Source organism: Epinephelus lanceolatus, chromosome 1 (assembly GCF_041903045.1).
Source record: "Epinephelus lanceolatus isolate andai-2023 chromosome 1, ASM4190304v1, whole genome shotgun sequence".
Taxonomy (NCBI): Eukaryota; Metazoa; Chordata; class Actinopteri; order Perciformes; family Serranidae; genus Epinephelus; species Epinephelus lanceolatus.
The window spans coordinates 7,352,708-7,375,490 of NC_135734.1; the positions used below are offsets into that span (position 1 = coordinate 7,352,708).

Below are 22,783 nucleotides of genomic sequence, written 5' to 3' on the forward strand. Positions count from 1 at the left end.
TGGCCGAAGCTGTCTCTTTAATACTTGAACAAATTCAACAAGAATTACCATCCTGGGGTGCTGGTGGCTTAGTGGTAAAGCAGGCGCCCCATGTACAAGGCTGTTGCTGCAGCGGCCTGGGTTCGACCCTTTGCTGCATGTCACTCCCTCTCTCTTTCATGCTTGTCTGTCTTATCCATTAAGGGCTAAAAAGCCCCAAAAAATATCTTAAAAAAAAAAAAAAGAATTACCATCCTGCAGTTCATCAAGTCAAGTTTCTCTTACAGTTTACATCCATGTCTGTGAAAACATGAATATGTCACAGAAATTGTTTTATGATGTCACAGTGAAACTGACCTTTGGGATATAAAATCTCATGACTATAATTTTATCCTTTCAGACATTTGTGTGAAGTTTTGTCATAATTAGCATATAAATTCTTGAGTTATGGCCAAAAACATATTTTGAGAGGTCACACTGATCTTTACCTTCAAACCTTCAACCACAAAATTCTGATCAGTTTATTCTTCAGTCCAAGTGGACGTTTGTGCCAAATTGGAAGAAATTCCCTCAAGCTGCTTTCATTCTGAAAAAAATCTCTTAGGTGTTCTTGAGATGTCAGGTTCACAAGAATAGGACATACATATGGATGGATACCTCAAAAACATAATGCTCCCAGTCATGGCAGTCGCCAGTGTTGAGGCATTAAAACTGTTGTCTCCAATTATAAATTAAACACACACAGATAAAGGGTGAACAGGGTCCAGGCTGGAAAATACCAGTTACCTTTCCAGTTTCAACAATGGAAGAAACAATCTGACGACACTACTTAAGTACTTTATCATTTTCAATAGGTGTGGATGTTGTAGAAGGTATTGGCCATCACAGGACTGAAATAATCCTAATGCCCAAGTAACACTACATTCTATTTTGCAATTTTTCATGGAATAATCACAAGTATGAGGACAGGGTGCTTTGAAAATAACTTTATTGTCCATAAGAAATAACAGTGAAAAGAACAGGACATATCACTGCTTGCATTCTGTTTCTCACTTCGAGCTCTCGAGGGTTTGCACTGCTGAAACTTCTGCAGGAATCGGCCTCTATACATACCGTGTAGCTATGTATCTCTAAATGCCACATGGAGTATATGGATATAGATTTGCTGTAGAGGTAATAAATGTTCTAACATTTAAGAGCAGTTATATTTGTAATACTTAACAGTTACTCGTGCATTCTTTTGACAAACCTGAAAACTCTGCAGTGAGGACACAAGCTTCCACATAATGGAAAGAAAGAACATTGTCTTAATTTTTTCTTCTGCCATAAGTTAAACAGTCATAAACAAAGCCCATTTTCTTGAGTAACAGTAGAACGCTCCATTGAGCTTCCTCAACCAGATTCTATTTGTCAGGTAGAAGCACACAGTCCTTCAGAATGATTAGGAATTTAAATATCAAAGGCCAGCTAACCTTATGTAGAGAAAAACAGCGGCTTTGCAACATGGTCACAGTTTATTAAAGAAAGGCTACTCAAAACGTAAAAAAACAAATTAAAGCACTTATTTATATATGGACACTTGACAAATTCAAGCTTTTTTTTCCTCCTTTAAAAATGTCCAACTGTCATCCGTCCAATTCAAGCATAGCTACAGCACAGCTTTCCTCAGTGCCCGAGAAGCCCAGTGCCTGCAGAGAGGGAAAGAAATTATTAGTAAGAAATTGAAGCAGAACCAAAACTCACTGTCAAGAATTTTAAAAAAAATTAAAATCTAATTGAAAAGAGTTGGCCACTCAATACAGTATAAAATTGACAAAATTCTGATTTAATTTACTAAATAATCTGATAATGAATTATCTTGAGCTGGTCACACTTACTGGTCTCCATTGAACCTAACTGGTCCTAACTGTTAAGTCGGCCTCTGTTAAGATCAGTCTTAAGAATGGACTTAACGTTGGTCGCACCAAGCAAACTTAAGCCGATGCCTGGTTTTAATAATGCCCATTTATGTGAATACGCAGCGACTATGACTATAGCACATGTGTTACTAGAATACATTGTTTACATTCTCCCGTTGTCCTGGTAATGTGTAGCTAATCATTTATGATTTGCAACAATATTATTACTGAAAATCAGTGAAAAAGAAAAGGAAATTTTACAGATATTGAGATAGTAAGATTAACTGAGCTGTAGATGAGATGCTGTCTGTGTTTGACTGACAGCAGCTGCCAGTTGCAGCTCTACAGGTAATGTGAAAGGACAGAAAAAGTAAACAAACTCGGTCATATCTTACAATTCACCTGGCCGACAGTGTGTTGTTAGCAGTGGTTCTGAACAGCACCTTAAGCAGCAGGATAAACTAACATTTGCAGGTAAGTTTATGCTGCTGCAGCTAGCCAGCTAATTAGGTAGCTATCTAGCTTGATGACTGACACTAGTGGTGCACTTTTCACCGGTGAATGTTTGTTTGAAGGACGTGTGGTCATGTTTGTAAGTTGGCTAAATAAAAGAGAATTAAATAGGTAAGCTAATGTGGGTTATGTTCAAAGTTTGGGGCTCTTATGTTCTGCATCAGGCTGCTGACATATAGAAAAGCCTGAGATTTTGACTTTACATCTGCTCCTGAATAGGCACACAATTTAAGCATTGATGGTGCGACCAGCGTAACTACGAGACTGGACTTAAGCCCAGTTCAGACCAAAAATTCTCGACGAGATGAGTTGAAACAGGTAACTACTTGCAATGCTCCATTCTGCAATGTTCTAAAAACCTGCTGGTTCACACCAATGCAACTAGATGAGACAGTGTATCATCTCTATGCAACAACTCTCTGTACTTCTGTTCTGACCTCCAGTTTTTCAGGCTTATTTTGTGGCTGAATATAATTTGTAGCTTCTTAAAATATGAATGAGGATAGTGATAGTGAGATACTGCCTACAGTTGCATTTGTAGTTGTGATGAAATGGCAAAAACATAAACAAAACGAACATCAAATAGACTGCATTCATAATAAATATGCCACAATAATATAATAATATAAATAACCAGCGCAAGCACATACAGCGATCAGCAGAAGTGGCCCAATATCTGGTACCAGCACATTGTGAGGACGGAAATAGAGAGCTTGGCGGGGACGGAGTACCCACCACAGCAAGCAAACATGCCGTCTGCGGTCATTTTGACTTGACCAGTGGACTTCACTACAAGCTGATTGGCTGTAGAAACAGGTGACATGTTTTATGTTCTACAACCAGCTGCTGGCGATTTGACCAGCTGAATTGCAACCAGCTTGAGTTGAGCTCAGACCGGCCAGTTCACACCGCTACAACTTTTTTGTCTCGTTGCGAATCTTTGGTCTGAACTGGGCTTTAGTACGCCAACTTATGATCGACGTAAGACCAGGTGTGAAACCTGTTAGTGCAACCTAAGCAAGCACTTGGTCAACTTTCAGGGGGTGTGTTATCAAAACTCATCTGTACAGACAGTCTTCAAAAATATTTGGCTTACTGGAGCTCTAAAAATAAGGTCATTTGGATCTCTAAGGTTGTTAGATCAAAGCCCACATCTGAGATGCTTTTTCAGTAATCCAAATAGAATAATAATGATAATTCAGTGTGATTAACAGGGTCACCCCACTCAGCTTTAATGCATCAGTGTTGATAACAGAGATGTTGTCTTCCTACTGCATGAAAGAAAGAAAACAAACATTTAAAAGCATATGAAGAAAAAAGCATGCTCACCTTTAAATCCCTCTTCAGGCATTCTCACTGTGCGGGAGGCAGATGAGAACATTATTATTATAACTTGGAGTTTTTTTTAAAAAACAAAGTAAATGTAACATGGTGGAAGTGAAGATAACAGTATTTACCCTGATAGACATCATCCATTGCAGCATAATCTGCTATTGGCTCATCAGCCTGTAAGACAACAATGGAATCAGTGTTTTGGAAAAGGAAATGTATGTAATCACCATCAAGATTAAAGCTGCAGTGGTTAAGATTTCCATGTAAACAATAAGTAGGGAGTACCCTTAGACAGATGATGCTTTCAGGAATGACGCCCAGACTACCCAGTGTGGCCGAGTCGTCTGTCAGACTTTTTCCATCAATGGAGAGGTTCTGGTCAAATGGAGCCACAGAGAAGGCGTGCATAATCTACAGGGTCAGGAGCACAGCAAAGTCAGTTTTGTGAATACAGACCAATCATCACCTCTACAGTGCAGTCATCACAATACCTCTTTTACAATATTTCATTATTATCAGTTCAGATACCTGTGTAAAATTACTGAGTCTGTGAAAAATAGTGTATATGAATAAACTGCACTTATCCATCCTCAAGGTGTCATAAACCACTTATATTTCATGTTCATTTTAAATGCGTCAGCAATCTGGTCCTCTATCCGTCACCTGTATTTTCAGCTCTTTTAGTGTCTGATTAGCTGAAACGATGAGTGCTTTCTCTCCTCGGAGTTTCCTGTGCCGGGTGCTTCTCCTGATTCCACCTAATTTGGTCGTGTTGGTCACAGGGGCTGCAGCTGTTGATGCTGTGCTGCTCTCACTCAACTTTAGCCGCTTTGCACCATCTTGTGACTGAAACAAAGTAATGTGATTATTAGCTATATTATGGCTGACAATGACTCACCAACATCAATTCACTCTCAAGATGGTCCCAAAAAAGAAGTTTTAGATAAAACCAAAAATGATCACACATTAAAATAGGAAGTAGTGTGGCAGCTGTGGCTCAAGAAGTGGGGTGTCCACTAATTGAAAGATCGTTCGATCCCTGGCTCCTCCAGTTTGCATGTCAAAGTATCTTTGGGCAAGATACTGAACCCCAAATTGCTCCCGAGGCTCTGCCATCAGTGTGTGACTACGTGTTAAAGCGTAAGAACTGAGTGGCAGTTGGTCCCTTGTATGTTAGCCTGAGCTACTAGTGTATGAATGTGTGTGAGTAGGCCTGAATGAGACAAGTAGTGTGAAAGCGTTTTGAGTAGTCGTATGCCTAGAAAGGTGCCATACAAGTGCAAGTCCACCCAGTCCATTTAATCTGTGTGTACTGCTACTTTTATTGCTTCAACTGCTTTTACTGTCAGCTGTTACTCCCAACTGTTACAGGACAACTGATACTCCTCATGCTACTTGTAATATTACCTCTGCCAAGGAGGTTCTGTTGTTGGTTTGGTTTGTGTCAGCTTGATTACGGAAAAACCACAGTTCCATTTCATTGAACTTGTTAGAAGGGTGTAGCATGGGACAAGGAAGAACCCATTACATTTTGGAGTAGATCTGCATCATGGGGCAGATACACAAATTATTTTTTTACTTTCACTTTTCTTTAACATTGCAGGACAGAGCATCTGACCTTGGCTGAGATCTGCGCTTTCTGAGCACCCTTCTGGTTATTACATGTTTTTTTTCTTCATTTATTGATATTGCACACATGAGGCACATGGATATAACCAAAGGAAACCAGAAATTGTGGTGAGAGAACAGACAATAGCTACAGTGAAATAGCAGAAAGATGAAACAAATAGATGGTTTAAGCTGTCTCTGTCTATAGCTAAAAAACAATGTAAAATAAGGAGATTAACAAGAAATAAAATAGATTTTTTTCACAAAGCAACACAACCAGTCTTGTGATTTTTTACACCAATCACAGACAGTTTGTGATGGACAGTCCCTTAAGCCTGTGCACTGTCTGGAGTCTGATTTGGCTGCCTTATTAACCGTTACTGTAGCTTTAATGTGGTAACAGACTTACCTGGCTGAAGTCTGGGTCTTTCTCACCGTCCACTTTTGGATGTTCTTCCTTCTCCTCCTCTGCCTCAGAGCTGCTGGCATTCATTTCTGGAGCCGCCTCCTTTATCATCTATGCAGAGGATGACAATAAACTGCATCATTTGAAACTCTGTGGATCTCATTTTAGAAATGATGTGAAAAAACAGAGTTTTCACTGTTTGGATGACCTAAAATGTCCTTTTGTTCATACCCTCTTGTCTTCAATGACTTTCCGGATATAGATGGTTGCTTGGGTATACTCTCTGAGGTCCCTCTGTTGCTGGAAAAGGAAGCTCTCTCTGCAGTCCCAACAGAGGTCTGAGCACATATATACACCCACATCAATATCAAATACATAGAGGATGCTGAGAAGCCAAAAAAGGTTAAAGCAACACTACACCCAAAATGTCAAACTGTGAGTGTCACAAAGTGCATTATTCACTTCATCCAAGTTTGAAGCTTACAGGCAGTGAGTGTTTGATATTCAAGTAAAGCTTTTGATTATTACTTCAACTATATGAAAAAAGTGTGTTCGAATAAACATTTTAAAAGTGAGCCATCAATATGTGAGGTTCAGCATTTTGTCAAAGTCTACACTCTTACCAGGCTGAGTGGTGTATTGAGTGGTAGGACCACTTGGTGTGGTCTCTTTTAAGCAGTGGATGGAGATTGGCTGGTCCACAATGAAGAGTCTGCTGATCACTTCCCATTCGCTGGGCCAGAGCAGAGCTACACTGTGCAGGACAAACAGCACAACATGAGACCACAGAAGCGTCCACTCAGTAACACATCAGTTCAGTGCATGCATAAAGCCTGAGCACACAGCGGGGCCTCACTGAGTTTAGGGTTTGTTATTAGTATGAGTTATAATGGACTGTGAAGTTTAACTGCTGTTCCAGTTATTCTTTTTTTTATTCTGTCAGAAGTGCAATTGTCTTCAAAACACAACTTATCAAAATGTTTTGGGTTATTTTTTTTGTAGGTGAGAGGCAACTATTAGTGAGTTAAATAAGCAGAGCTCACTGTTGTGCATCTCCGTTGATGAGGGAGTCGTAGGTGAACATGAAGCCTCCGTGGGGACAGAGCAGCAGAGTATTTCCAACATTTGACACTGGAGAGGATTTAGTGGGCCTCCTGCAAAATGCACACACCGAAAGGAGAAAGTTAGCATACGGAAGGATAATATGCTGTTTTACTGCCAGTCATATCTAACATCATTGGGGACGGTCCGACTCAGAAACGGAATGAGTCATCCTTAAGGCCCTCACACACCACACGGATGGTCAGCCCTCAGTCAAAGTTGGGTCGTCAGTGAGCACTGGCCCTTGTCAACTTTCTTTCAGCCGATTCAGCATGTTAAATCGCTTTTTAGAGACGCCGAAGCCCATCGGTGAATGAAATCACTCTGATTGGCAGTTCAGCTCAGCGCATGAGAAGAGAAACAGAAGTGAGGAACGTAACCAAAAAGCTAAAGAGGGAGTGAGACCAAAAAAAATTTGTTACATAAGGTAAGATTATTTTTCTTAAACCATTGAGCTCTGAAGCTGAAATGTTTCTTGATGGTTTGTGTTATTGTTCACTGGCGCACAGTTAATATGCTCTGTTCTTTCAACATTAAGTTGTGTTGTTAATGTGCCAACTGGCTAACTAGCATCGTGACAGCATTCTGGTTTCCCTTTTTGAACGACAAACACAGATTACTACTGTCTACAGGTGTGGAGAGTTACTTCTTCTCACACAGGTGCAAAACATATGTGCTGCTTGGCCTTCGGTAGTCTTTGCGGTGTGTTCACGTGCAACTTTTTGGCCAAGACACAGGCAACGTTTGGCAATGCAACAGTCTGCTTTCGTCACTGCTAGTTTTTTAAAGCCAGTTTGGTGTGTCTGGGCCCTTAAAATTATACTATGCAAGATTGTTAGTGTTTTCAAACCAGTAACTAATGTTTTTTCAGTGCATTTTCTTTGGTGCTGTGTCTCTTGGATGCCTGGTGCTTACAGTCAGCTTCCTTTTTTATAAGCTCTGACTTCACCCAAATGCTGTGAGGGTACATGCTGACAAACGTCCCGAGCGCAGAGAATTAGAGGAAAATAAGAAAGATAGAGGGCAGAGCAGAGCCTCTGCATAAAAATACGCTGCCACACACCTCTATGCTTAGTGATAATTGAGAGGGATTACATCTGTATAAGCCTATGCATTGTTGCTTTTTTTTTTTTTTTTTTAATAGAAAATCCTAGTATATCTTTAATGCAAACTGAATAAATTACACTGGTTTTAGTCATTACTAGTGACACACATCTGATATTCATGCCAAACACATCTTTATACTAGCTCCTTTTGTAGAAAGGCTGACCCTGTTCTTGGGTGCATACAGTAAAATTTAATTTTGACAATGTGACAATTAACACAGTAATATTATTGTGTTCATTTCACTTGTTTCTTGAATCAAACATACCTGATGAATTTTCTCCACTCATCCACAAAAAACAGAGGGACTATGTAGAGTACATCTGTGCCCTGGTGAGAAAAACAAGAGATGATGAACTGTAGTTACCTGAATCATAGATTATTATAATCTATCATATTTGTTGTTAATTAATGCTGTTGCAGTATAATTCATGTTGGACTCTGTGTGTGTGTGTGTGTGTGTGTCCTAGTCTTATAAATGTATGGACCTCTTTTGCTCTATTCTTTGCAGGGCATTTAGCCTCTTTAACTGTATTGGTGTGACAAGGTTACATGACTCTGGCAGACTGAAAGTTTGGTACTTCACTTTGTGTCTACCTGAGGCCACTTGTTGAGTGTCGGCCGGTTCTTCTCATTGAAGAGATTGAGCAGTTGGTTCTTCTGGTCCAGGGCCATCATCTTACTCACTGCCTCATTGTCCTTTTCTTCCTGCTCTAATGTCTGGAGACACGAGAAAAAACAGTTGCAACTCCACAACTATCTCAATGGTTCACTCTGTTATTACACATCCACCAACTGTGGTTGCCATGACTCATTACTCTGTGTGCCTGCTGCTGTCAGACTATTGCTTTCATTAGTTTAGGTTGTTTTAGTTTCATGTAAATGGTAAATGTATCAACAGAGCCTATGAGCACAGCTGTTGCAACTAAAATGCACCTCCCCGAAAATGTAACGTAACCACACATGAGGTGATACATGGAGACCACAGGAACTGTGATTGGTCAGCTTGTTTTTGATGCTGGTTGAGATTGTTGACAATCAATCAATAACACACATCTAGCAGAGCCATCTCCACTGCAAACCTTCTGCCATCACCAACACACAATGAATCAAAGAATATAAACTGTTGCCATTGCACAATGTGAATCAGAGATTGTAAACAAAATTACTCTGGGGAATATAACTTAAGAAGGATACGGCCTTTAAGTGTCCATGTAGTGTCTAGCGATGGTACTATAAAGTGGTTAAATGTGAGCCTATGCTATAGGTCATCTACACCAGAGGCAACTATTGCTGGATGGCTGTACACTGTGAGTAAATCCACCTTTACACTTTAATTTAAATGCAAGATAAGAGAAAATACTCACCAGGCACTGCTGACAGGGCTGTTGGTTTTGGGTGAATTCTGGGGCTTTAGGGAAGTATTCCCTCAGCTTGGTCCAAACTTCAGTGGATACCAGCTTTCGTTCAGTCTCCAAAATACTCAGACCCCCTACAGGAGGAACACCCATACATAGAGATTAAACTACACTGTGCATGTAACAGCAATGAAAACTTTTTTTTTTGTTTCAAAATTCTACCTTGTTAAAAGTATTTTTGTTATATCATTCTAGATGCTGATGATGGGACAGTACCATGACTGCAGACAATGTCTTCATTGAATGTCTTCATCTCTTCATCGTTGCCCTCTGAGAGCTCTGGGCCGAACTCTACAATCGAATGAGTCACAAAGAATGTTAAGATTCACAATCCAGAGATGTTCGTTAAATTTAATACTAAAATTCAAAGACCGCAAACTGATTAACTCAGTGGATGTGCATCAGCCAGTGTCTCCATGTCTTTTTAAAACATAGATTTCAAACACATTTTAGATGTGCTAGCAGCATGGCTTAAGAGATGGTAATGTCAGTAAGATGGTCTACCCCTTTGGTCCAGACTGAAATATCTTAACAACTACTGGACAGCAAAACTAAATGTATTACATTTTCAATGAAAATGTACACAATGTGACATAATTTCCTGTTTCCAGCTTGGTGTTGACAGATTGAAAAAATAAACTCCAAAATAGACCCAGAAGGAAAAACAAAATCCCTTCCATTACTCCTACCTTTGCTGTTGTTGTGTGGTCCCTGTCCATTGGTCTGGCCATTGCTATGTTTGGTTTCGTGTTCGTCCTCCTCCAGCTGTTCTAAAGCCAACTGCCTCCAGCTACGCAGAGAAGCTTTGCCCACCCAGCAGCCCTCACCACTGACACACACACACACACACACACACACTTATGATTACATTTGATAGAAACTTTGTATTGGAAGAATTACACTGGTTCTGAAAGACCCCTCATTCATTTTGTTCATATTTAGATATATTATCTTGACCAATTTTCTCTTTGCTGTATTATGTTTTGTCAACTACAACAACACAAGAAAATGGAATCTTAAGCCCTTTTCAGACACTGAATATGTAATATTGTTGGCTTCATTTGTCTGTTACAGTGATGGCTGTTTGTCATTCAGATGTTTATTGACCTCGATATTTGGCACCTGGTGGATGTGTGTGGGGAGGGAGGGAGGGAGAGAGAGAGCATAGCAGAGAGGTTGCTGGCATGAGTTTTACATATAGGTGATCAAGGGCTTGTTCAGACAAGAGACCGACAAGTTAAATTGCCGTTAGGGTTGGCTGACAGTCACCAACCACAGAGGCCGACATTGTGATATAACATACAACAGCATTCATTGCATGCTTAAGAAGTACAAATTCTGATTTATTATTTTTTTTACTCACACTCTTTACTGTCAGATTGGCAAAGTGGTACCTTTCTTAGCGACCAAGTCTGTTGCCACCACCGTGAAGACTTGCCACCACTACTGATAAACATCCACTCACATCTGCTGAGCTGACTGATGTTTTTCTTTTTGTTTGTTTGTTTTTTCAAATTCACTGATATATTCTGCAGTTAAATCACTTTGACTTCAAATATTTTTATAATCAGATGATCTACCTAATGAGGTAGCTTTTAGGCTTCAGGGAGGAAAATTCATAAAAGTTTAGGTAAGTAGGTGAGGATGGGCTGTGAACGGGCTCGATTATGCAAAAAAATGAAGACTAGTATTTAATATTCAGCTTACATACATATTAAAGTAAAAAAAAGAGAAGTATAAACCAAACTTGACTTCATTAACCTAACTTTTCCTGAGTGTGTTTACCTGATAGTGCGTTTGACCAGGTTGGTGACTTCCTTGTAGTCTTCATTGAGCTGGTTCTTCAGCCGCAGCACTCTGCATCGCTGGCTGACACACTCTCTACACAGAGAGGAGGCTGAACAAACACATAAGTGGGATATGTAAAAATGTAGGTGACAAACACTGTGGTGTCCATAGCAGTCAGGATTAGAGACATTTCTAGGGACTGAGATATGCTTTGAGTGCAAAGTTATTAATCTGACTGCCAACAAGAGTATTTCTTAAGAGTACAGAAATACATGAGGGCAAATTCAACCACTGCTTTTAAGTCAACTAGTGATGATAATGATTTGTCAGTAACTGATTAGTTTAGAATTTTACCAGTCGTGATGCTTTTCAACGAACCACTTCAATTTGTTGTGTCTGTTGCTTCTTTAACTATTCCATTATCACTTGCATAAATTATCAGCCAATTTTTTTATTGAGTTATAATGAGTGGCCTGCACACATAATCCACCCGACTGTGCAGATATGCTCAAATTCTAAAACAAAAATCCCAGGACTTCACTGTTATCAGAAGATGATGAAGATGTTTTTTTTCAGTGATTAATTAATTTTGAAGGCTCTAATAAAAGAATCAGATAGGCTATGCGCTGCATTTTTACTCTGATGTCATTTATGTCCAACAGTAAAGCCTTCAAGTGCAAGCGAAGTGTTTCATTCAATATTTCAAAACATGCAAAGTGCTACCACTCAGGCTCACTCTTTAGGCCTCAAGCATACTTTATACAACTATGAGGATGCTTAAAGCTACGCAAAGTTGATTACACGTGTACATATTTGGTGTGATGATTTCCAGAAAGTTTTAAAATAGTGATCAGTGTGATTCCTACTTCTGTGTAACTACTGAACTGGAAGCAGTAAAACTTTCAGTTTTGCAGAAGCTGATGATTAAAGAAGAGACCACACCACCGTCTGTATGACTGACCGTCCAGTCTCGGCCCTCCACTGTAGCGCTCGTACAGGAGCTGAGCAGCTTGCAGGGAAACCCTCTTGGAGTCTCCCACCTTGTCTGGGTGCAGTTTGCCATGAGAACAAAGGAAGAGGGAGTTGTCAATCTCTTTTGTGGCGGTGGAGTCTTCTAGCCACTTCTTCAACCAGTCCAGTGGGATAAACTCATATGGCTCACCTGACGAGGGAAAGCAGAGAAACACATCAAACAAAGAGACTCATGACCTCTGATTTTGATTGATTAAATCCAGGCTCATTCTGTGATATATTATCTCTAACATATCTATATATAAACACATGAAGCATGGATATTGTATGGAAATGCATCTACTAATTTCCGATTAACACCTGACGTTTTTGTAACTCCTCAGTCTAATACATAACATCAAAACACAGTATTTGCTTTTGGCAAAAATCCCAAATCGTCCTGGTTCAGTAGGGTGTTGTGTTGTATTTGCAGTATTACTACAGAGAGGGGAGCTGCTGCACAAGTTAAGCAATACCCCAAATAACCCTGACTGTCCCTTTATTACACTGTCTGTATTTTCGCCTGTTTTAACTGGAAAAAAAACAACAAACATGTACACTCTCATAAGTGTTTCTGTTAAGTAAACTGTGAGTGAGATTAGGGAATGTTTTTACCGACCGTCTCTTGCAGGTAAAAGCTCGTAGAGCTCCTTCACCTCCTCATGCTTGGCTTTGCCCTTATCCACACTCTGTTTTCTCATGTCGGCCATCTCGCTGCACCACTCCTCAAATTTATGGTTGTCTTGGTCCACCAACCTCTGAAGGAAGGCTGGGAGTCAGGACAGAGGTAAAAGAAACCATAAGACAAGGCAACATGGAGCAGGCTGCAATCTGTATTCTTACCAATAAACAACATTTCTCTAGACGTCTTAATTCCTTGACGCAAACAAAGACAGAAAACAGAAATGATCGCTGCCTCCTTGTCTGGCTGTCATGTTTGTTTGCATCAGAGAATAGGGACACATTACACACAAACATGCTAAACGGTAGATTACATAAAATTCTACTTCCCACCTGGCACCTCGACGTTGGTCCTGGTGGGATCTGAGTCCTCCTCTTCCTGGACCTTATACACCAGCATGTAGGCATTTCTGGAGCAGTGGTAGCCTTTACTACACTTTGGCTTTCGTGCCTGGGACTTCACTGTCTCAGCTAGAGACCAAGAAGACCAAAAAGGAAGGAGAAAGTATATATATTTACAGATATGACCCTCAGGAGGGTAAAAGGTATGATTCTTTAACTCGTAATTCTTTATTTTGCTAAAGCGCCTTATCATGGTGACTATACATTTTCAACAAATCAACTTTTTAACTGCAGTTTCTCTAACATTAAAGAACATTATTCTACATAAAGAATAATACTGCATAACAATAAGACTCCTACAACATAACACTACATTTGGGTAACTAAGGATTTTAGGAAGATGGAACCTTACAGTGCCCATTTAGTACTACTCACCAATGTCTTCCTCAATGCCAAGCTGCAGCTTCTTGCCTTCCATCTTCTCAATTTCCTCATCATTGAATTTGTACCAGTCGCCGGTACGAGCGTCCTTCACATGGGCGATGTAGTGGCCTGAGTAGGCACTGATGCCCCGATGGATCAGCACAGCACTCAGCTCATAAACACACTTCTGGTCTGGAGAAACAGTCCGTCCAAAGACGCACAAATCAACACGTTTACTTTTCAAGAAGTCATCAACTCTTCTAAATTCAAAGGACTAGGTCTTAGTTCTTTGTTTAAAAGAGAGATAAGAGTAGTGTATGTATGTTATTTCTTCTGTGTAGCTGACACATCTCAGTATACATTTATTGTTGAGGGAAAGTGCAGAATGTATGTGTCTATGTGTCACAGAGATTCGTACTGCTAATACCTGGTTTTCCTTCCAAGAAAGGCCCCATGTCCAGCTGCTCTGGAAAACTGATGAAGGTGTTGAGCTTCTTCTTGTGGCCTGTTTGTCTGGGGAAGACAACATGGTTCAGTAAACCTTTCCTCTCATACCTGTAGAAAGTAAAGACTGACGGTATCAGTAGTGGGGTGGCAGTAGCTCAGTCCATGGGGACTTGGTAACGGGAGAGTGGCCATTTTAAGTTTAGGTTCTCTGCATGCATGCATGCATGCATGCATGTCTTTAAGTCCTGGGCGTGCAATTGTGTGTATTGTAATGAATAACAATAACAAAAGTGTAAAAAACTTAATTTCTTTAATGCAGGATTGAAAGTACATCTTAATCAGTACTGACCTATCAAAGACAAAGCGCATGAGCTGCAGGTTGAGGGTTGGAGGAAGGCTGTGCAGTTTGATCCTACGGGTGGCGTTCTGTTTACTCTGACAGCTCTCACAGAAGTAACGGTTCTCTCCATCCAGCTTCTCCTCCTGTAAGGGATTACCATTGCAAAAACAACACACACAAATACACATGTTTAGAGCTTGTGTCCATCAAAGCCTTTTTTCCTGAGGCCAGCGTATTTTCTATATTTTTGCTATGGGAGTGCTGTGTATTTGCACTATGCTACAAACACCAGCAGCGTGACGAGACACTGGGTGACTATTCTGCGTTGAGTGCTGCATCTTTGTCATTTTTTTCCTGGTTGTCGAGTGTAGAAAAATGTTCGACTTTGGGTAAAATGATGCACATGTCACTGTCACCTCTTCTTTCGCAGAATTTACTCCACTGTTTATTATACACACACATTAGATTTACTTTGATCAGACACGACTGAAGTCCGACCTGGGGGCCAGTCGTGGCCTGCAGACTGATTTTAAGCGGCCTGCAGCTTGTCTTTTAAAATATACTTTAGTGGTATGCTTGGTTTATCAAGATCACTGCATTTTTTTCATTCACCTCACGATGGCAGGACTGTCATACGGTTTATGAACATGAAACAAGTCAGAACTACGCAGGCGGAACTAGTGTGTTTTCATATACAGACGTCAAACAAGCAAACAAATGGTACCTAACAGCAGACACTTCCTGCTAGGTTTCAGACATGGACACAGCAAGAAAGCGTAAAGTTGACAGCGAGGGCCACCATTTTCAGGAGCGGTGAAATAATATATACTGTTCCACTGAAAGATGAAACTGTTGCATTTGTCTTATTTAAGTGTAAATTTTTTATTTATCTTTTAATAACCCCTGTCATGCGAGAAGCTGATGGCTCCCTGGTATTTTAACATAAACTAATCTGACCACCATTCAAAAAGTTTGGACACCCCTGATGTAGATTGATGTCCTGCCCCCCTTCTCCTAGGTAATCCGTCACGTGGAGAAATGCACATGTGTTATTCCTTGTTGCAACTCAGTGAGAAATTAAGTGTGTCTGTTATGATGAAATGGATCTCCCCACTTATCAAAATGAACACAGCACAATTGCTGTCCCTAACATGAGCTCACACAGAGGCCTGAATGTAGGGATACCTTGAGGAACTCTGTAACACACTCTGTGAGGTTCTTGTGGCCCTGGATGTTCAGCTCCAGCTCATAGAATCGGGACGGCAGTGCAGATGATCGTCCACACTGGTTACAGCTGGAAAACAAACAAACCAAGATAACAGATTCCATCACTGCATAGAAAATGGCTTTTTGTATGGGCTCAAATTATTTTAGTAATGGTGTAATTTTTTACGTAATGATGAGTTTTTTCAAAAGCAATTTAATAATTTCACAAGTTGAATAAGTTCAATTCAATATGATGTGTGACTCCTGAACTTTCATTCAATACTTACAATCACTTCAAATTAACAAAAATAAATAAATAATAATAAAATAAAATAAAAAATCGCCGTATGCCTCTGTATGATTCTGGTGCCAATCCAAAATGGTGACTCCAATAAAATCTTAACCTTTAATAAGCCAAGCCTTATAAAAATATCTGGTTTTTCTAACTTGCTCCATTAACGAAACAACAAAGCTTCCATCTCCCTCAAGAATGTTAAATAAATAGCTGTTAAACCTGTTTTCACCTCTGACAGGCACCACAGCGGATAAAAGTGTTACAAAACCAGACAGTGTGACTTTTTGAAAAAAATGTCCTTAAGAAGGAAGAAAAGAAAATCTCTCTGAGCAACAAGAAAACTTCTCCCTCCCTTCCCTGAGCAAAAGCCCACACCTGTATTCCCGTATTTCATATAATTGCATTCTCTGACATGTCCAAGTTAAATATATCACAGTTTAAAAGGATCTTGTAACACATCCAATAGTAAATGTCCTTTATCCAAAGAATCATTTACTTACTTTTATGTGAAAAACAGAAAGGCCAACCTATCCAACCTATACAATTGCCCCAGTTATGAACCGAATCCTGACAGCTCACTCACACTGAGGTTCAGTTTGTATTTTTGTGCGGCTGTCACAGTGACAGACTGACGCCTTTTTTATACATCAGCAAAGAAAAGTAGTGTAACAAGACGACAAATTTCAAATGAAGCCAGCACATATTATGCATGTGCAACAGATGTGTCGACACCCACTATTATCTGCAAAGTCACAAGACATCGTCATACAGTAGATGGGACATCACAGGAAAAAACCGGCAAGAATATGGAGGGTAATCTTGGAGAGACTTATCCATGCATTTGTCTCTAGTAGGTTAGACTACTATAATGGCCTGCTCACTGGCCTCTCCAAACGGGCCGTAAGACAGCTGCAGTACATCCAGAATGCTGCTGCTCGGGTCCTGACCAGAACCAGGAAGTATGAGCACATTAGTCCTGTGCTCAGGTCTCTACACTGGCTTCCTGTGGCTCAGAGAATAGACTTTAAAGCAGCTCTGCTTGTATACAAGTCTCTCCACGGCCTAGCACCAAAGTACATCTCTGACATGTTAGTGCCTTATGAACCATCTCGGACTCTGAGGACCTCAGGGACCGGCCTCATGCTGGTGCCCAGAGTCAGGACTAAACATGGGGAATCAGGATTCCAGTTTTATGCAGCTAAAATCTGGAACAGTCTTTCTGAAGATGTGAGACAGGCCTCTACTCTGACAATGTTCAAATCTAGGCTCAAAACAGCTCTATTTCACTGTGCATATGACTGAAAGGATCTTATCTGCACTCTTCTCTTTTAAAGTTCATTTTATAATGATTATTTATGTTTTTATTTTGTATTGTGATTTTAATGCATTTTCTTGCTCTGTAAAGCACTTTGAATTACTTTGTGTACGAATTGTGCTCTACAAATAAACTTGCCTTGCCTTGCCTAATCACAGAATGCTCAGAAACAACGTTCTCGAGTGGGGTGAGTGTCCTGAAAGATGTTTCCTTAACCTTCCTGACAAGCCAGTATTATCCTTTTATCTCCTATGTACTACAAAAGGGACATGCTAACCACCTCTCTTTTTTCTAAATTACTCCTCACAACAAAGCTGGATATAACATTTCCTCATCTGCCAAAGTATCACACACACACCCCCTTTGTGATTTGTTCAAAAATGTGTTCAATTCAAATTGATCTCACTTTGGCCTCTGGTTACAGCAGCACACGTGAATACCTATTTTGAGGAGTTCAAATGTCTAACACTTCATCATGGCGCTCATTCACTATCTTAACTTGTGTCAGCTTGAGTACTGAGTCTTACACAGTGACGTAGGAGAACTGTCCACAGAACTGCCGCTGGATGACGTTCTGCAGGTTGGGGTTCTTCTGCTTGGACAGCGTGTCCTCCAATAGAGACAAAAAGAGCTTTGAAAACTCCTGGGCATCCTGAAAATGAAAGGTTAGAATTTAATGCAATGTAAAGAAACCAAGCCTCCAAGCCTGACCAGTAATAAACATGGCGGCACTCCTGTTCTGTGCGTTCATTCTGCTGTGTCATCCTGAAACTAACAGTTCGTTAATTATCTAGTTGACTATCTGAAAAACCAGTTCTTCAAAGCCGGTTTAATGTTCTCTGGTAACTTCAGACTGCCATTTTCAACGATTTATGTATTAAGGTGATTTAATGCACAGTTCTACTAAGATGTGAGAGAGAAAATTCTGACTGCAATTTTCACAATGGTCAGAAACCAATAAATATATACAGTACAGGCCAAAAGTTTGGACACACCTTCTCATTCAATGCGTTTTCTTTATTTTCATGACTATTTACATTGTAGATTCTCACTGAAGGCATCAAAACTATGAATGAACACATGTGGAGTTATGTACTTAACAAAAAAAGGTGAAATAACTGAAAACATGTTTTATATTCTAGTTTCTTCAAAATAGCCACCCTTTGCTCTGATTACTGCTTTGCACACTCTTGGCATTCTCTCCATGAGCTTCAAGAGGTAGTCACCTGAAATGGTTTTCCAACAGTCTTGAAGGAGTTCCCAGAGGTGTTTAGCACTTGTTGGCCCCTTTGCCTTCACTCTGCGGTCCAGCTCACCCCAAACCATCTCAATTGGGTTCAGGTCCGGTGACTGTGGAGGCCAGGTCATCTGCCGCAGCACTCCATCACTCTCCTTCTTGGTCAAATAGCCCTTACACAGCCTGGAGGTGTGTTTGGGGTCATTGTCCTGTTGAAAAATAAATGATCGTCTAACTAAAGGCAAACCGGATAGGATGGCACGTCGCTGCAGGATGCTGTGGTAGCCATGCTGGTTCAGTGTGCCTTCAATTTTGAATAAATCCCCAACAGTGTCACCAGCAAAACACCCCCACACCATCACACCTCCTCCTCCATGCTTCACAGTGGGAACCAGGCATGTGGAATCCATCCGTTCACCTTTTCTGCGTCTCACAAAGACACGGCGGTTGGAACCAAAGATCTCAAATTTGGACTCATCAGACCAAAGCACAGATTTCCACTGGTCTAATGTCCATTCCTTGTGTTTCTTGGCCCAAACAAATCTCTTCTGCTTGTTGCCTCTCCTTAGCAGTGGTTTCCTAGCAGCTATTTGACCATGAAGGCCTGATTCACGCAGTCTCCTCTTAACAGTTGTTCTAGAGATGGGTCTGCTGCTAGAACTCTGTGTGGCATTCATCTGGTCTCTGATCTGAGCTGCTGTTAACTTGCCATTTCTGAGGCTGGTGACTCGGATGAACTTATCCTCAGAAGCAGAGGTGACTCTTGGTCTTCCTTTCCTGGGTCGGTCCTCATGTGTGCCAGTTTCATTGTAGCGCTTGATGGTTTTTGCGACTCCACTTGGGGACACATTTAAAGTTTTTGCAATTTTCCAGACTGACTGACCTTCATTTCTTAAAGTAATGATGGCCACTCGTTTTTCTTTAGTTAGCTGATTGGTTCTTGCCATAATATGAATTTTAACAGTTGTCCAATAGGGCTGTCGGCTGTGTATTAACCTGACTTCTGCACAACACAACCGATGGTCCCAACCCCATTGATAAAGCAAGAAATTCCACTAATTAACCCTGATAAGGCACACCTGTGAAGTGGAAACCATTTCAGGTGACTACCTCTTGAAGCTCATGGAGAGAATGCCAAGAGTGTGCAAAGCAGTAATCAGAGCAAAGGGTGGCTATTTTGAAGAAACTAGAATATAAAACATGTTTTCAGTTATTTCACCTTTTTTTGTTAAGTACATAACTCCACATGTGTTCATTCATAGTTTTGATGCCTTCAGTGAGAATCTACAATGTAAATAGTCATGAAAATAAAGAAAACGCATTGAATGAGAAGGTGTGTCCAAACTTTTGGCCTGTACTGTATATATATATATATATAAATATCCAGAGCAATCTTTTACCAAACTGTGAAACTAGCCCTGTATTTCTGAATCACAGTTAGGATAATTTGCCGGGTTTCGTGTAGTGATTTACCTGCTGCTGTCCTGTGTCCAGGCTCAGTGCTTTGACCAGCCCTGAAGGGTCGATGTACTTTCTGTTGCTGTTCTGCAGGAGTGCAAACAGATACTGTAGATGCTCACAGATGGACTGAGGCTCGTAATCTGGAAAAAGACAGAGTCTTCAGTCTGAGAGACTAAGATGCTTTCATCATACATAAAAAGAGTTTGCAGTGTCATGCTAGCCTCAGCAATGCTTGAACACAGGCCAATATGTAAGTGGGCTCATTTTAAAAAACAATATTTTGGGGGAAAAAAAAGAGAAAAGAAAAAACAAGTTTGCCAATTACCATGTGCAAACAAATTAAACCATCAACAGCATGATGTTTAATTCACTGTTATCAACGTGATGGCAATTATGGATCTTTTAGTTTGCCTGTTTGTCAACAAATTTACAAATTATGAATTTATGAATGGATTAGAATGTTTATAGAGATGGGCTTTTTGTACAAAGCACAACTAGATCAAGGTGGCAGTAGGTTAGATTTAAGATTTATTAATTTACAAAATAATCATCATCAAAATGAACAAAATGGATATAAATGTATATTGCTAAATTATTATTTGGATATAACATATAGTATGACATTTGCTCTATGTTGGAATGCCTTCTGCTTTTTTGCAAGAATGTCAAACAATCTTATGAATTTTCTATTTGTTTGGGTTATGCTTTTCTGCTCTAATTGGGTTTAGACCCAACTATAATGCTCTTAAAACTTTCAATGTTGCATTATCCTGATTTTGTATCTTGTGAATGTCATGATACAAAAAATAGCTTTGTTTTCAAATTCTGGTTTTGGCTTGTTTATACATGTTATGTCTACAACAGCCTTTTCCTTTAAGAATTAATGTCGACATTTTAAACCAGTCAGTGCTGAGCACAGGGTAAGAAAGCCTAAATGTTGCTGATAGTGACAATAAAACCTGAAGATAAAAGCGGAAGCTGGCAATACATGCACTACTTAAAGTACATGGACTAAAAGCAAATTAGGCTAACACACTATGACTTAAACCAGGAAATAAATAAACATAAGGAGGAATCCCCAGTGTTTCAGTTATACCGGACTCAATATTGTGTTCCTGTGCTCGGGAGTTGTGGCACTGATAGAGGCTCCTACGCAGCTCCAGGTTGTGGAACCACACTTGCAGGAATGTGTTGACATAACATGTTGCACCCAGGTTGGTCAGGCCAACAAATGTGTTCTGGAAAGGGGCAGAGTCAGAGAGAGGCAGAGAGAGAGAGAGAGAGGATCAGTTGTGTCTTTAGATTGTCCTCCATCTTTGGCATGATGACAACTTCCCAGGACAGAGTTCAGTAGTTCACCTACAACAGATATGTGATCTGAGAAAATAGACAGGTGAGGGAAAAATTTGCAGGATGTGTGGCCGACTAAAGAAATACCTTGTCCCGACGCTCTGAATTTGGATCATCAATATTGTGGAAAGCATTTTCATCTATCTCCCCAAGCCACGCCTGTTCACCGATACCAACAAGACAGTTGGGGTTCCCTTTGCAGTTCCTCCTGCAAAGGCAAATAATGATTGTTCACTTTACTGTTCCAATACCTACCTTTAACTGCATCTCATTCTTATGTGGAGAAAAGGGTAATGTCAAACTCCCTATTCATTATGTTACGCATACAAAGCTAAACACCCTGTGAAATTAGCCTTGAGGAGCCACAGAGCAAGATAAAGTTCAGTAACATTTCAACTGTGCAAGTTAGTGCCCAATGTGTTGCCCATTGCCTACTGCCTTCCATCCTATCTTACACATTAAGGCTTTTTTGTGGTATTGTAGATTGTGGTGGATCTTCATGACCTTTCATACAAAGTCTACTGAGCTGACTGGAATGCTATGGAGGCTTGTACACTCGCAAGGGCTCAAATCCGACTTTTGATGCACGTTAGCATTCTTTTGCGGACTTGGCCTTTAAGCCCTCAATTTTAATATCAAAATAAAGATCTGCTACTGATAGCCTTTACTAGCATATGTTGGCACAACAGCAAATTCATGTGTAAAAAAAAAACAAAACATTAACGTTGTACCTGCAGGTTCCTCTCTTGCAGGCCGGGAGGTTGACGCGATATGCTAGCTCGATATGCTCCAGTCTGATATCTTCTGGTTTCACCGTTTCCACCCAACGCCAAGCCGCTTTCTCCAGCTGTAAGCGGGGCGCCATAATCCTACGATGTAACGTTAACCACACAGTCAGGTTTATGAGTCAAAATACGTAACAATATTATGGCCTGAGGTTAGCCAAACTGTTTCTATGAATGCTAACATAGCCGGCTAACAGGAGCTAACTAAGTTCCTGCAGATCATAGCTTGGCTCTTACGAAGCAACCCACCGTTAGCTATGTGGTGCTACTTAACCTAGCCAGCTAATATTAGCTTACTAGTTCCCTCACAACTCTGTTGGACTTAAAACGTGAATATATCACACCACACATCGCAACAATAAATAGAGCGCTGAAATACAACAAATCACGAAAAACAGTATTTGCAGGGTAACGCCAGGACTAACAACTACCCTCGTGCTAATGTTAGTTAGCTAGCTAAAATGTAGCTAGCTCGACCCGGCAGTGTTAGCAAGTCATTTTCCCTGCATTTTCTATTTAACGTTACCTGACGCTAACGTAACGAGTTTATTGTGTTAAGGTCAAATATTATCGAACCTTTCATGCGTGCAGCTGCTTCACCAAAATATTTAATGTATTTTCACATTTTATTCACGGTTTATTTTAGATTTAGCGCCCTTGCGTCAATTTATAAATAAATTATTTCTCCGCTCAAAATCAACACGACGTCAATGAGTGACGTAGAGGACGTCTCTTTGTTGTGA

At 40.3% G+C, this 22,783-nt stretch overlaps 1 protein-coding gene across 3 annotated transcripts; it reads right to left on the reverse strand.

Moving 5' to 3' along the window:
* Positions 1 to 950: 950 nt before the first annotated feature.
* Positions 951 to 22,775, reverse strand: usp48 (ubiquitin specific peptidase 48). Of its 3 annotated transcripts, none has more exons than XR_004501697.2 (28): positions 22,617 to 22,775; positions 21,987 to 22,124; positions 21,343 to 21,463; positions 21,002 to 21,143; positions 19,918 to 20,045; positions 17,735 to 17,859; positions 15,577 to 15,685; positions 14,401 to 14,534; positions 14,032 to 14,117; positions 13,617 to 13,796; positions 13,173 to 13,310; positions 12,778 to 12,927; positions 12,109 to 12,309; positions 11,145 to 11,256; positions 10,049 to 10,188; positions 9,576 to 9,650; positions 9,309 to 9,433; positions 8,539 to 8,661; positions 8,210 to 8,271; positions 6,780 to 6,890; positions 6,360 to 6,485; positions 5,968 to 6,074; positions 5,740 to 5,847; positions 4,386 to 4,568; positions 4,008 to 4,133; positions 3,848 to 3,896; positions 3,720 to 3,746; positions 951 to 1,667 (listed from the first exon to the last, which is right to left on the reverse strand). XR_004501697.2 is itself a non-coding variant. In XM_033627607.2 (28 exons), exons 2-28 carry the CDS (start codon positions 22,118 to 22,120, stop codon positions 1,645 to 1,647), a joined length of 3,150 nt encoding a protein of 1,049 aa, XP_033483498.2. In that variant the 5' UTR covers positions 22,121 to 22,124; positions 22,617 to 22,774; the 3' UTR covers positions 951 to 1,644. The 3 variants fall into 3 exon arrangements, 2 of the variants coding, with proteins under 2 accessions (XP_033483498.2, XP_033483499.2); XM_033627607.2 differs by having other exon boundaries at positions 6,360 to 6,490; positions 22,617 to 22,774; XM_033627608.2 differs by lacking the exon at positions 22,617 to 22,775 and having other exon boundaries at positions 6,360 to 6,490; positions 21,987 to 22,541.
* Between the last annotated feature and the right edge of the window lie 8 nt (positions 22,776 to 22,783).